The following is a 14870-nucleotide window of genomic DNA, read 5'->3' on the forward strand; positions in this document are numbered from 1 at the left end:
TGTGGGCTAGCTGTTCCTCAGCTATCCATGTTCCCACTTCCGTGTGACGAGCCAGTGCCTTATGGGCCAGAAAAACCATTGCCCGGGTGGCGTGGTACCGCCTCCACCTCCCTTTGTGGGCAGCAGACAACCTCTGTGCGTTTTCCGCGGTGCATTGAGCCAAAGCATAGCACACATCATGGACCCTGAGATCACAAACGGATATCTGCCGTTGTTCAACACGTCGACGTACTCTCGTGCTGACTAACGAAACAAGTGAAACTGCAAAGGCAGGAGGAGGGGGGCAGCTATTGCTAGCGGCGGAGGACAGCGATGACGAGGCTGGCGCAGAATTCTCCATAACCGCTGCCCCAGCGGCATTTGGGCTCATGCTATTTTTAATTTTAAAAATGGATCTACTACCCATTGACCGCCGAATTTGGCACGGGACAACAAGCATCGACTGTGGACCGCGTTGTTTACGGTGTGGACGTTCGCATGGCTGCGAACTTTCGATGGTAACGCCTTTTTAGAAACTTTGTGCCATGCTTTCCCCTGCCTGAACGCACGTAATAACAAACATGAGAGCAGCCCTCACGGGGAGAAGGCGAGTCAATAGCCCTTGAAGCTTGCAACGCCAGACAGTAACGGTCGTCGGGATCCATTTGGAGTGGGCAACAGCTAGTGCGGGGCTCGTGGATGCAAGTAGCCAAGCAATGTATAATTGCTGCCTACGGAAAGGATTGTGCTCTGGAAACGCAGGTGTAGGGATGCTTTGCTTGCATGGGTTTCCAACTGTGGTGGGCCATATGGACCTATCCCTATCTTGGCCCCGAACACCAGGGTACCCAGTTACGTGAACCGCAGGGTACTTTCAATGGTGCTGCAAGACTGGTGGGACCACAGGCGTTTTTCACCCATCCCGTGGATGGCGAGAAGGTTCATGACGCTCGCTCTCAGGAGCAAGTCTTTTTCAACGGCGCTGAGCAGGGAATTAACTTCCCAGACCAGAAAATGAACGTTGGCATTGTTCATGCTATAGTATCCCTGGGGACCAGCCACCCTTGATGCTAGGTCTGAGAATCACTGCAGCTGACGTGGTCGGAGATGTTCAACTACAGGCTGAGCAAGTGCAATGGTGTATAGATTCGTCATTGGCCGTTTAAAAGGTCGCTGGCGTACATAACTTTACATCGCTCACGCCTCAAGCCAAACAATGTCCGCTTGCTATTGGGCTTGTGTGTGCTCCACAATCTTTGGAGACTAGGGGGAGACATTCTATGGCTGGTGGGAGCTGGCAAATCCCTGAGCGCTAGTACGAGCGCAGATGACCAGGGATTAGAAAGAGCACACCTGGAGGCCTGCGCACAGAGAGCCTTCAAAACGAGTTCAGACGGGCCAGGGTCAAGGTGTGACTGTTTGTATCCCCTTGATGACGCCTCCGCACTTGTGGACTTATTCAGTGTAAAGAACCACCCTCCCCTTTGCATCAGGTGCAAAGGAAATCATTCTGTTCGTTAAATCATTTATTCTTCATTAAAAGTAATTATGCATCTGTTAAAATAATGAGTTTTTCTTTACTAGAATTTCTGTAACAACCCCCCTCCCTCTTCATGTATGCTGTATTACGGAACTATAACAAAAGCAGAAGATTAGAAAGGTGTCCTGACTCTGTGCAATTTGGAGAGGAGGCTGGAGGAAAGGTACTAGCAACATCAATGTAGCGTAATTCCCTTATTCCTTGAACTCTGCAGGTGTGGAGAGTAGGCGGGTGCAGAAAGCCTTCCACCCGCGTCTACCTCTGGTGAGGCGAATATGGCGTGCTTGCGGCGGTTTCAGGGCTGCCGGGGCACTTGATACTGTGTTGCTCTTTCTGAAGATCCCATGCGTTGGAGATTTCAGTTTACGAACGGCAGATTCCCAGCGTTCTTCTCATCAACGCTGTCTTCCTGCCGTAGCCTCTCAGATCGATTTCACTGGCATCTTTCCTGTACTTTGCTAACCACATACTTCAAATCCTTTTGTGTATCCTCTCATTGCGGTTCTTCGATATTTCTGTGAACATTTTCATCTGGTCTTCTTCATTTCCTCCGCCTATCACGCACCCCCCAATCAGTGTTGATGCATGGGATTCTGAGAATGGGCACGCCTGCATGGGAAGGCAACCAGGGTGATATATGTGGACAGATTACCTATTTCAGAGCTAATGATAGTACTCTTTCCATAGACGACACTATCCACCTACCGAGCATGATGATTCTTCGTATACAAGGTCGCATATTCTGTAGCGTTTAAATATTAGTGATCTATATATAGGTGGCCCACACACAGACGAGGTAGGCCAAACGGACGTCCACGCGCGTGGTAAGTGCGGCTTAAACTTTTGATTCTCCGCGTTTTCAATTACAACAGTGATCTATAATGCTGCCTTGCTCATGTAAGAGGAGCCTGGCCAGCCCAAAACCCCTCTTCACATCCCAACCGGATGGACTCATATCCATATCGACGATCATGTTAGAATGATACCTCCAAATATCACCACCCGCCTTTCGCGTTCGCTAGGCATAGCAGGAAAATCTGACTTGCCAGAGCTGAAAATCGGTCGCTATCCTCCTCCCACCCACCCCTCCTGGGCCAGTAGCACAAGGTCGCCATAGTCTTCCCCCTCGTTTAACATATACACTGAAATTAGTTCAACAAGGTAACATGGCAATAATATCTACTCTACTAGCCAATAGCACCGCGAGACCAATAGGTTTGTATTATTGCAAGCCATTCAGTGCAATGCCATCAATGGCCGCAGTACCAATGATCTTTGCAACTGAGTCAGAATGCATAGAGTGCGATGATATGCAATATGTCTAACCTAATAACAAACTGGCGATGCTGCCTACCTAGCAGTGGCTGTATATTGGCCAAGAATGATGGCTGCATTCATTCGCATTTATAGGGTTGAGTTCATCCACGATCGACGTTCTGACTTAATTTGAGATACATTTCACTCAAGCCCGGACACATAGTTAATCGCCGTTTTCCGATGTAACATAATGAGCTGCGACGCAGCAAAGCCACTTGTGTCAAATAACGAAATCATACAAGAACGTCTTGTTTTCCATCCGTGTTGGTACAGAATTACGGACACTATACCGAGAGATCGACTTCCATGGCTCTCAAACTGTCTGGAATTCTCGCATTAATGGGAGCGACAACGGGACTGTAATTCTGAAGATCTCAAAAAGATCCTGGACTGTTGGATTTACGGCCTTCATGTGTCTATCACCACGTCCAATCTTCCTCCTCAAATTCGTTTCCCATCTTCCCATCGCACCTCCTCAGAACTATATTTCACTCCCAAGTCTGAATCCAAACGAGACAGGGCAAGTGCAGGCCAACTGTGAAGCCTGACCAAAATAAACTGAATGGTAAGTTCAGCATAGAAGCGCGCAGTTTGCGGTTCAGAGCTGACCTGCCGTTATGCTTCCTCGCTTTCTGATACCCTGTCTAAGTTCCTTCAGACTTCACTCAGCGCACTAGATCTTGCTTGACTTTCATCAGCCATAGACATTTAGAAATTCTTTCAAAACTTTTCATTCGATCTTATTAGAAGCAGCAGTAGCTATAAGCACTGGTCTCACCCAGATAGCGATATCCAGAACTCTGTGATCGTCCAGCTGCGCTTTCTTCGATATCAGCTGAACGATACATGTGACGAGTGCAATGCCTCGTGTAGCGATCACCTGTGTGTTGCTGAACCTCACTGACATCAGGAAAGAATTCAGAAAGTCCGGCAATCAGCTTTCCTGTTTACCTGGCAGCATGCATCACAGACTTTTAGTGTCCAGAAGCTATCATTGATGCCTTAATGCAATGCTTCTGAACACAAATTGGGACGACTCATTTGGGCAGATCAAAGTCGCTCCCTATCTAGTTTTAAATTGGTTTCACTTCCAGGACTGTAACATAGACCACGACTGCAATGCCTCAAGTGACCCCCCCCCCATTATATGTCACAAATAAGTCTGTTTGTTATTGCATTCCTCAATACACATTGCATGACAGAAATGGAGGGGTGGGCACCGTCACGTACTGCAAAGAGGTTAGAGAGAGAAAGTGAAAGCGCAATAGAGTGCAAGGTTTTGCGACCCCCTTGTTACATACAACCAATGGTTAAGCCTACGCATCTTATTAATAACTTGACCTTCCTTAACGATACGCACGTGTTGTCGGCTCTGTAAAAGAGCAGAGAAATCCGTGCACCTTATGATAACGCGTCTGTTGTCCTGCTAAGTGCCACCAGGATTCTCTCTGCTAATAGACTTTCTGTAAGTCAGAGCTGACTCTATTTTTAGACAGCATAAGGGCAGGGATTGACTCGTGCCAGAATGAACGTCAATCCAAAGTTAGCTTTTGGCGTGCAGCCACCGCTGATTTAACCAGGCGGCACGTATGATAGCAGCGGACAGTTTACGGAAGAGAAAACTAACAATTCAATTGCCAGTTCATTTATCTGCGTCAGCTGAACAGAACGACTAGAGTACATCATCTACTATCATTGCAAAAGCAATTGAAATGCTACGATGTTATCGGCAGTCGTGTCGCCCTTTTCTCCACAGATCTGTACCAGACTGCGTGAACGGAAAAAACAAACAAAAGCCGACGTGCTCTATTTGCTGCACGTGCTATTGTTTCTGCAAGGCAACTCGAGCGAGTTATCACTATCGAATTTAGCGCTACTCCTCTCGTTTGGGAGGAGTTCCGAAATCGATTTAAGGAGGCGGTAAAATCGATATTAATGACGACGTCATGTGAACGGATACAGCGTTAAATCGGTATATCGGCCATTAAACCAATTTAAAGTCGCAGTGTAGACCTGGCCTTAGACACATCCATTTGAATTGTAGGTATTTATAACAAGGTTTTGTCTGGTTTAATGATACTCTTTGAAAACTAACTTTTTGATGGTGCTCCTTGGACACTTGTGCTGTCCTTCAGCAGTAAGCTTGGGGAGAGATTTTAAATATATCTTGTAAAGTAGCTGACTGACTTTTTGTCCTGTCTAAAAGCTGGTAGTTATAGAGGTATGCAGTTTGAAATTGCAATGAAAGCCAGTGAATTAAATATCTGGTGGGGTTTGCTGGAGCCAAGCCTTTTGAACAACTTTAGAAAATATTTAGTATCAAACTTCCTACCTTCCCTTCTAGCTACTTCCCTCCTCCACAGCTAAACAAACAAACAGAAAACAAAACTCTAACTTTCTGTCCCTTATAACATGACTAATGTGAAATAATGTTTTCCTTTTGGGGTGGGTGGTGGTCCACAGTGTGAGAGATATTTTTTTTTTTAATAAAATGTAAAAGATCTGCATTGTTCCTGGGATGTAAAACTATCCTCCTAACAAACCAAATAAGTTGTCCCCTAATATAAAACTTTTTTTGTTTAAAAATAGTTCCTCTTATATTGCGACAGCCACATTGAACACTTTGTGGTTAACTTGGACTAAGGACAAGTTAGTCTACTTTTGCCAGACAACAGGATATTTACCACCTTGTCCTTGGTACCTAAGTACTTAGAATACTGTTAAAGTTTTTTGTATTTCTCTCCTCTGTTCACGAAAAGAAAAGAAGTAGTATACATTTCATACATTGTCTGCAAATTCAAGACAATGTAAGACTAATAAGCTGCTTTGTATGTCTGACCTGGCTGTTCATTTTTGTGATGAGGTTCATTGGATATAAATGGTGATGGGGAGATAGAGATTTATTTGGAATTTCTGCTTTTCGGCTATTGCTCCAGGAGTCTGGTGTACATGATGTGTTACAGTCTGCTGGGCAGGGATCACGGTTTAGTCCCATGATACAGCACACGTGTGGCTAATGAAAACTGCTTTCTTGGATCAGACAACATCTCATAAATAGTGGAAATCCGTGAGTATAGATAAAGTAGTAACTTGTGAACTGCAGTTATGGAGAGCTAAGCTACTGGATACTTTTAAAAACACTCTGTACAGAACAGATACAGATCAGTTTGCAATATTCAGTTGTAGAGGTCTTGCACAAGAAAGAGAATTATAGTAGGTGCATGGTATTGACTGCTACAGTCATGTTGAAACAGTTTACATTATAACCCCGTTTTTGTCTTTTCATAGCTTGCTGAAATTTTTTGTGCTTGGTCTCTGCCCTAAGGCAAAATCATCTTGGAAAGCTGGGGTATGTGAGAAGGGAAATTATTTCTGCTTCTAAAAGAGGAGAATAGGGAAAGAATTACTTTCCCACTATGTAAGAAATCATTGTATGGATTGAACATCCATACAATCTAAACAATTGAATTTTGAAAGTTACTACTTGGTGTAAAACTAGAATAATTGGATTTTGAGTGATAAATAAACTGAGGCTGGAGAGATGGATTTCAGTTTCCACCTTGGAACCAAGCATGAAGCTGCAAAGCACAGACTGTCTATGTGCGCTATGCTTACGCTCATTAATAAGGCTATGTTTTAGTCATGGGTATTTTTAGTAAAAGTCATGGACAGGTCATGGGCAGTAAACAAATTCTTGGTCCGTGACTTGTCCATGACTTGACCTATATACTAGGACTGTCAATTACTCACAGTTAACTCACGCGATTAATTCAAAACAATGACGATTAAAAAAAATTAATCGTAATTAATCGCACTGATTAATTTCAGTTGGTATTCTATTGTTTAATATTTTTGGATGTTTTTCTATATGTTCAGATACATTAATTTCAATTACAACACAATACAAAGTGTACAGTGCTTGCTTTATATTTTTGATTATCATTTTTACAGTGCAAATATTTGCAATCAAGAGATAGTATTTTTTCAGTTCACTTCATTACAAGTACTGTAGTGTAATATCTTTATCATGAAAGTGCAATTTACGAATGTAGTTTGTTACATAACTGCACTCAAAAACAAAAAGTAAAACTTGAGAGCCTACAAGTCCACTCAGTCCTACTTCTTGTTCAGCCAATGGCTGAGAAAAACAAGTGAGTTTAGATTTGCAGGAGATAATGCTGCCCGCTTCTTGTTTACAATGTCACCTGAAAGTGAGAACAGGTGTTCGCATGGCACTATTGTAGCTGGTTTGCAAGATATTTACGTGCCAGATGCACTAAAGATTCATGTGCTGCTTCATGCTTCAGCCATTGTTCCAGAGGAGAAACTTCCAGGCTGGATAATGCTCGTTTAAAAAAAAAAAATGTTATTTAAATTTGTGACTGAACTCCTTGGGGGAGAATTGTATGTCTCCTGCTCTGTTGTACCCGCAATTCTGCATATATTTAATGTTATAGCAGTCTCGAATGATGACCCAGCACATGTTCGTTTTAAGAAAACTTTCACTGCAAATTTGACAAAATTTAAAGAAGATGCCAATGTGAAATTTCTAAAGATAGCTATAGCACTCGAGCTAAGATTTAAGAATCTGAAATGCCTTCCAAAATCTGAGAGGGACGAGCTACAGCACATGTTTTCAAAAGTCTGAGAAGAGCAACACACTGATGTGGAAACTACAGAACCCAAACCACTAAAAAAGAAAATCAGCGTTCTGCTTTTGGCATCTGACTCACATAATGAAAATGGACATGCTTCAGTGTGCACTGCTTTGGATTCAAAGTCCTGAGGTTTTACATTGTTTTATTTTTGAATGCAGGGTTTTTTGGATGCATAATTCAACTTTGCTGATAAAGAGATTGCACTATAGTACTTATATTAGATGAATTGCTGTTTGTTTCTTTTATAGTGCGAATATTTGTAATAAAAAAATACAAAGTGTGCAGTACTCACTTTATATTCTGTGTTGTAAATGAAATCAATATATTTGAAAATGTAGAAAACATCCAAAAATATTTAAATAAATGGTATTCTATTATTATTTAACAGAATGATTTATATATTTTTTTTTAATCTCTTGGCAGCCCTACTATATACCCCTGACTAAATCCTGGGTAGAGGGAGGGCTCAGGGGACGGCCCAGTTTTTTGGGGAAGGGGAGGGTGGTCCAGGACCCCTGCTTGTGCTCGTGGAGGTGGGTGGGTTTGCTGGGGCTGGCACTCTCCCTACCCAGCGGCTCTGCGTGGCTCCTGGAAGTGGTGACATGCCCCTGCGGCTCCTAGGTGGAGGCCTGGTCAGATTGCTGCTTCTGCCCTGAGAGCTAACTCCACAGTTCCCATTTGCCAGGAACCATGGCCAATGGGAGCTGCGGGGAAGTGCCTGGGGGCAGAGGCAGTATGCAGAGCTACCTGACCACACCTCTGTGTAGGAGCCGAGGGATGTTGCTGCTTCCAGGGAACCCCCCAAGGTAAGCACCGCCCTGAGCGCTCTCCCACACTCAAACTTCCTGCTGCTGCTGGGAGAGTGGGGTGCAGTGGCTGGGACTGCTCCACCAGCAGCAAGTGTGGCTGGCCAAGAGGCTGCGTGAGTTAGGCAGCCCCTGGGCCAGTCACACCGTCCACTGCAAAAGTCAGAGAGGTCCCAGAAAGTCACGGAACCTGTGACTTCCAGAACCTCTGTGGCAAACTCGCAGCCTTACTTGTTAATAGTTTGTTAATGCAATTTGATCTAGTTGTCTTTGAAACAGGACTAGGTCAAAGAGCGCTAATAAACTGTCGGTGTGTATCAAGGCACATGCAGAGTGCAGCAGGAGGGGATGATGGCTCCATCTAGGGGTGTGGGCTCTGGGGTGGGACTGGGGGGTTCTAGGTGTTGGAGGTGGCTGCGGGTTGAGGCAAGAGGTTGGGGTGCAGAGAGAGTGAGAGGCTGTCTGGGGGTGGAGGCTCTGGAGTGGGGCTGGGGATGAGGGGTTTGAGGGTGCAGGAGGGGACTCCAGGTTTTGGGCAGGGGGTGGGGCAGGGGCTCGGGGTTGGGGTGTGGTCTTACCTCTGGGGGTTCCCGGTCAGCTGTGCAGCAGGGGGGTTAAAGCAAGCTTCCTGCCTGTGCTGACTCTGCGTTGCTAGGCAGAGGCACAGCAGGTGGCTTTGCACACTGCTCCCACCCGCAGGCACCGTCCCTGCAGCTCCCAATGGCTGTGGTTCCCAATGGGAGTGTGGAGCCGGTGCTTGGGTTGGGGTCAGTGTGCAGAGCCCTATGGCCCCCCTGCCTAGGAGCCAGACATGCTGGCCGCTTCCAAGGTACAGCGCAGAGCCAGGACAGGTAGGGACTAACCTGCCTTGTCTCTGCAGCACCACTGACCGGATTTTGGTGCTGACCGGAGCTGCCAGGGTCCCTTTTCGACTGGGGGTTCTGGTTGAAAACCAGACACTTGTTCACACTATATATAGTTAAATATGTTTTCTGTATAAATAAATATGTTAAATATGTTTTATGTGCTTGACACTGAGAAGCTTTTTCTATATTGAAAGTAGTAGTTTACATTCATTCCAAAAATATGTAATCTGCAGTTTACTAAAAAATAAATGCACAGACTGCTTAATCCTCTAATGTTCTTGGGGAAGAATCTTTAACAACTTTGTTATAGTTTTATTTAAGAGTTTGAAAGCCTGCAGTAATATGTAACATCATTAGTAAATGAAAAGTCAAGCAGAATAAACTGGAATCCAGCTGTGTACTTCAGAAAACTAGTAAACAAATAGCAACAAACCAATTTTTTGGTAGTCTTAAAATATATAGCCATATTAAACATATAATTTGCTGTATTGTGTAAACTTTTATACAGATTACTTATTAATACTAATTTTTGTTAAGGAATCTTGTGGAATAGCAGAGCTTTTTATGTGGAAAGTAGTCCAGACATTTTGTTCACTAATTCTGAAGAATTCCATGTTGGCATGATGAAATATTGCTTTTTATCAATCAAGCAGGATATAGAGTTTGTCAAAAGTACGTGTTTCTTTCTGTTATAGTGTGGTAAATAAGAGTGTTTATAGGTTCCATGCCTCCAACCCAGTAGGGATAGTCCCCTCTCAAATGTCCCCGCCTCCCACTGGTGTAACTAGTTCTGCACTCTGCCCAGGGCCTCCCCTCACTCTCTGTGACTCTTCTTGAACTCCCCTCTCAGGAGTCTTATCAGGGCCTGCTGCTCCTGTGCCATCTGCCCTACCTCCTTTTGGAGGTCTCACTGCACCTCCCATAGTCCCTCTTAGGTTTCCTGGAGCCTGATTGGCTCCTTGGGGCAGCCCTTTTCTAGAGCTGGGTTTAACCCCTTCCAAAATGGAGCAGGGTGACCGCCCCGTTACACACCTGTTTTTAAAAAAACACACTCTTTTGCACTGATGCTTTATAATAGAATAGATAAAACATTAATGAAACAGTGACATAAATGTTCAGCTAGCTTCATGAAATAAATAGTGAATATTTTGTAACTTCAAAATACCACATAGCAACTATTTTGGTCACACTTTAGTGAACTATTTCAGAACGTTTGCTTGCATGTTCTTGCATCTCAAGTGTGTGTGTGTGTGTGTGTGTGTGTGAGTGAGAGAGAGATTTAAAATGCATGCTATCATTAAGTGCAAAATACTCTTGCCATCCGGAATATGCAGTAAAGAGTTTCATGAAAATTCTGTGTAAGTGCACTTCTCTGATTTTTCAAAAGTATAACCTATTCATTTTACGTAACCATTAAAATATAACAGTTTATAATCTTTTGTCTTTCTTTTGATGTTTTGTTAATGCAGTTTGATAGAGCTTTTAGCAACAGACAATAATTTAGGCCAAATTACCTGTAGTTGCAATCTGTTTTTCACTAGTGGATATTTCTTCTTTTGTTACATCATTCTTTTTCATCATAAGTACCTGACTGTTGCAAAACTAACTTCAGAATGTAGTTAATCAAAACATTTAGACTTTTAAAAAGTGACTAGTCTTTATGGTTTCACTGGACTCCTTGTTGTTTTTGTGTATACAAACTAACACAGCTACCCTGATACATAAAAAGTGAGTAGTGGTTCTGGTTGCTTCAAGTTGTAGGTGCCCAACATGAGGCACTTTAAAGAGGCCTGATTTTCAGAGAGAAAGCTCTTATTTAAAATCAAACCTCTTCACATGGGCATTCAGAATCATTCTTGCTTTTGAATATCTTGGCCTTACAGTTTTTGTCCTTGCCAATACTGCAGATATATGCGTTCATCAATGAAAAACAGAACTATATTTAAATGGGGAATTATATTTCTTTAATGCCTACTTTTGGCTATTGTATCATACTGTTCTTCTTTTTTTTTTTTTTAAAGAATATTGACAGCGATTTATATGATAATTTTACAATATAATAATTCTTGTATAACTCTTATTTTTACAGTCCCAGAAATCCTGGATAGAAAACACTTTCACCAAGAGGGAATGTGTGTATATTATACCAAGTTCAAAGGACCCTCACAGGTAACCAGAAATTTTATGCATGGCTTCCTTAGTACTTCTTAATTAAATTGGTATAAAATAGATTGGTTCAGTAACTGCTGTTCTTAAAACATTCATGTAAACTCAGTTTTTTTTAATCTATATAAAATAAAACTCTCTGCCTTTAGTTCACTCCTTAGTGCCTAAGCATCGCAACTGTGTCTGTAAGGCTTCTCTGACTTTATTGAAAGTCTCTCAACATACCACAGATGCCTATTCATTTGAGTACGTCGCCTCTTAATTTTTCTGCTTGTCTCTGTAGTGGGCATAACTATCTACAGTGCTTCTTGTTGCACATTTCTTTAGATCAGAAAGCACTGTAAAGATGCACTTCATACAGAGACTGGTAGAGGAAGGAAGACTGTGAGCCTGCAAGAAATACATTTTCTTTCATGCTGAAGAGTTGACATCAAGGAGATAGGGAGAAATAAATGTGAGAGTGTGATGCAGAAGGAGATGAAGAATCCAATGGAAAGAGAGAAATCCATGAGAGCCAAAATTGGCAATGGCCATACAGACTCAAAGGTGGAGGGAAGTTGTGTTTTCAGAAAACTTGATTCTGATATCAGGCTGTGGCATGTGATACTACCTCCCCCCCGCCCCTCCACTCCATCCTCATCATTCAAAATCTTTGGGGGGAAAAACAGCAATGTAAAAGATGAGGAAAGGTCAGAATGGGCATTGAAAATGGTTACAACTATGGAGGGCATTAAGTATGATGAAAATCTGAAAATATTAATATTTTGCTTAGTAAGCATTGAGTAAGAAGAGACCTGACTTTAGGCATATGAAACAATACAGGGTGTAATAAAACTGATTAAATACTGCTTTTAACTTAGTCTTTCACAGTACCTGAACAAGATGATGTGAAATTAAAATGTGCAGTCAACTTAGAAATATGACCTCTCAAGCATCTGGTTAGTTTGTGGGTTTCACTGGTTCTAGATGTCATTCCGATATAAATTAGCAGGATTCTACATGTTGTAGCATCTTGCTGATATATCTGTATATAAAAATCCACCTCCAATCACAAAAGAGATTAAATCTATTGTTACTTCATGTTACATAGTAATTTAAAACATTGCTAAAATTAGAAATACTAGTTGCAATTTAACTGCCTCTACAGCCCCAAGTTAAGTGTTACACAGGTTCACATGATTTTTAGAATTAAGCTTCTGCTTTTCAGATCCATAAAGCTGCTAGTTCAAATCCTGCACATAGAATACTTGTATAACTTTGCTAAATTCAGACTAATATTAGTTTCTTTTGAGAATTTGTTTCAGGCAGAATAAAGATCTGGTCTGAGCTCTAGTCTGTGAAATGTATCACAAATGATTCGTTACATTCCTTGAAACCATAGGACCCTGCGAAGGTTTTAGAATTTACTGCCACGCTCCAATTGAAACACATGGAAAACTTGCAAATGCAAGCAGAGTAATTAGGAAGCTGTTAAAATTTCCAGAGCATTTCCCAGGGAACAAAACAGTCTTTCAACAATTGTCTTTTTAAGTTAATCCATTTGTAACCTACAAATGAAGTTGCATATTTGGCCAATCCATTCCTTAGATTTTATCTTAGTGTAGTTCCTCAAATATGCGTGAAGGAATCAAATGTAGAAGAGAAAAAAACATCTTTAGATGTTTTGCAGAATAATTTTGCTTAGTATAAGTTGTGATCTATAGTTAAAAACCTAATTTGCCAATTATCAAAATCTAGTTTCATATTAAATATCCAGAAGATTTTTAACTTAATGTAGCTTCAAAAAAGACTAAAATAACAACAGTTTAAAGAGCTTGCTTTATGCTTTAATTTATTTTCAGCATAATTATAAAATGTGAATATACAATATAATTTTATTGTAGATAGTACATTTTTGTACAATTATACCAAAATTTATTATGGACTTGAATAATACAAGTTAGTTAATTGTTTATGATGCAAGTTACAGAAAACTGTGATGCAGTACAGAAGGGGAAAGTAAGAGGCAAAGACAAAGAGGAAAAGATGTGTAAAATGAGATTTGGAAGGAGATGGAATTAGAATTTCTGCATCTTTTCACAATGAATTATTTGCATTAATAGAACATCATACAAGTTCATTAGAACCCAGCTTAGCCTTATGCACATGCAGGGCAAAATAAGCTTCACCCCAAAGCAAGAAATCCTAACAAGACACAGGAATGAGAAGGATCAACTCTGAGGGGGAGATGCCGCAGTATTTAAACTATGGAGTCAAAGAAAAAGACAGCGTATTACTCCCTCTCCCCCACAAGAGTTGAAGAAAAATATAAAAGCTTCATACTGTCTAGTTTAAGACCCCAGTTTACCAAGCATTTAAGCATGGGTTTAACCAGAAACAGTGTGAATAATCCCATTGAAGTTAATGGTGATTAAAGACCATTATTTAGCTTCAATAGGACTATGCATGTGCTCAAGTACTTTGATGAATCAGGGCATAAAAATAATAATTTAGGCCATGTCTACACTACAGAGTTAAGTTGACTTAAGTTACATCAGTGATCATAAGCCGCTGTAATTACATTGCTTGTGCATTTTCGCACAATGCTCCTTGTGTCGGTAGAACTTGCCCACAGGTGATGCTCTAGCGCTGACAAAGAGAGTACACCTTTACCCCGATATAACGCTGTCCTCGGGAGCCTAAAATCTTACCGTATTATAGGTGAAACCGCGTTATATCAAACTTGCTTTGATCCGCCAGAGTGCGCAACCCTGCCCCGCCCCCGAGCAGTGCTTTACCGTGTTATATTTGAATTTGTGTTATATCGGGTCACGTTATATTGGGGTAGATATGTATGTACCATTGGTAGCTATCCCCCCCATGCAAATTGCTTCCACCTCCCACCTCCCATTAGGAGTTCTAGGAATGGAGCTCAGTGCATCATGGGGGTGAAATCACCATCTCTGTAGTGCAGTTTTCTCCATCCCATAATTCCAAGGACTTCTGACTGGAATTTGCACTGTTTTCAACTGGCCCTGTAAACCTTGTGCCCGCCCTCTCTGCCTGAAAGCATGGATCCTGCACTGCTCACCAGTCTTTGATAAGTATTATGAACACAATGTGGCTGACCTTCAGTATTTCATAAGTTGCTAATCTGAACAGGAATCTATGCTGCCTGCACTACTGTATGCCATGGAAAGAAACAATTCAAGATTGATTTGGCATTTACAGAGCAGCAGCACAAGGTGGACCGTCCCTGTTGGGCTAAGGAAATAAGCATCAAGTAGTGGGATCAGATTTTGATGCAGGTATGGGATGATGAGCAGTGGCTGCAGAACTTCCATATGTGCAAAGCCACCTTCTTTGAACTGTATGTGGAGCTCACCCCTGCCCTCCGGTGCCAGATGGTGGAAAATGTGGTGGTGATTGCTGTGTGGAAGTGGGCAACTCCAGACTGCTACTGGTCAGTCATGAATCAGTTTGGAGTTGGGAAGTCCACCGGGGGTTGCAGTTGTGCAAGTGTGCAGGGCCATGAATCGCCTCCTGCTATGAAAGACTG

At 42.1% G+C, this 14870-nt stretch overlaps 1 protein-coding gene across 7 annotated transcripts in view; it reads left to right on the forward strand.

Moving 5' to 3' along the window:
• Positions 1 to 14870, forward strand: part of TRPM7 (transient receptor potential cation channel subfamily M member 7) — a 146286-nt gene that overhangs the window by 40583 nt on the left and 90833 nt on the right. For all 7 annotated transcript variants that reach the window (XR_012656560.1, XR_012656561.1, XM_075069662.1 and 4 more), the window contains one exon: positions 11256 to 11335. Coding sequence is in view for 5 of the 7 variants with exons in the window: in XM_075069662.1 (XP_074925763.1) it covers positions 11256 to 11335 (80 nt within the window). In the remaining 2 variants the exon portion in view is untranslated. The remainder of the gene's footprint in view (positions 1 to 11255; positions 11336 to 14870) is intronic.

This window comes from Chelonoidis abingdonii, chromosome 9 (assembly GCF_003597395.2).
Source record: "Chelonoidis abingdonii isolate Lonesome George chromosome 9, CheloAbing_2.0, whole genome shotgun sequence".
NCBI classification, from domain to species: domain Eukaryota; kingdom Metazoa; phylum Chordata; order Testudines; family Testudinidae; genus Chelonoidis; species Chelonoidis abingdonii.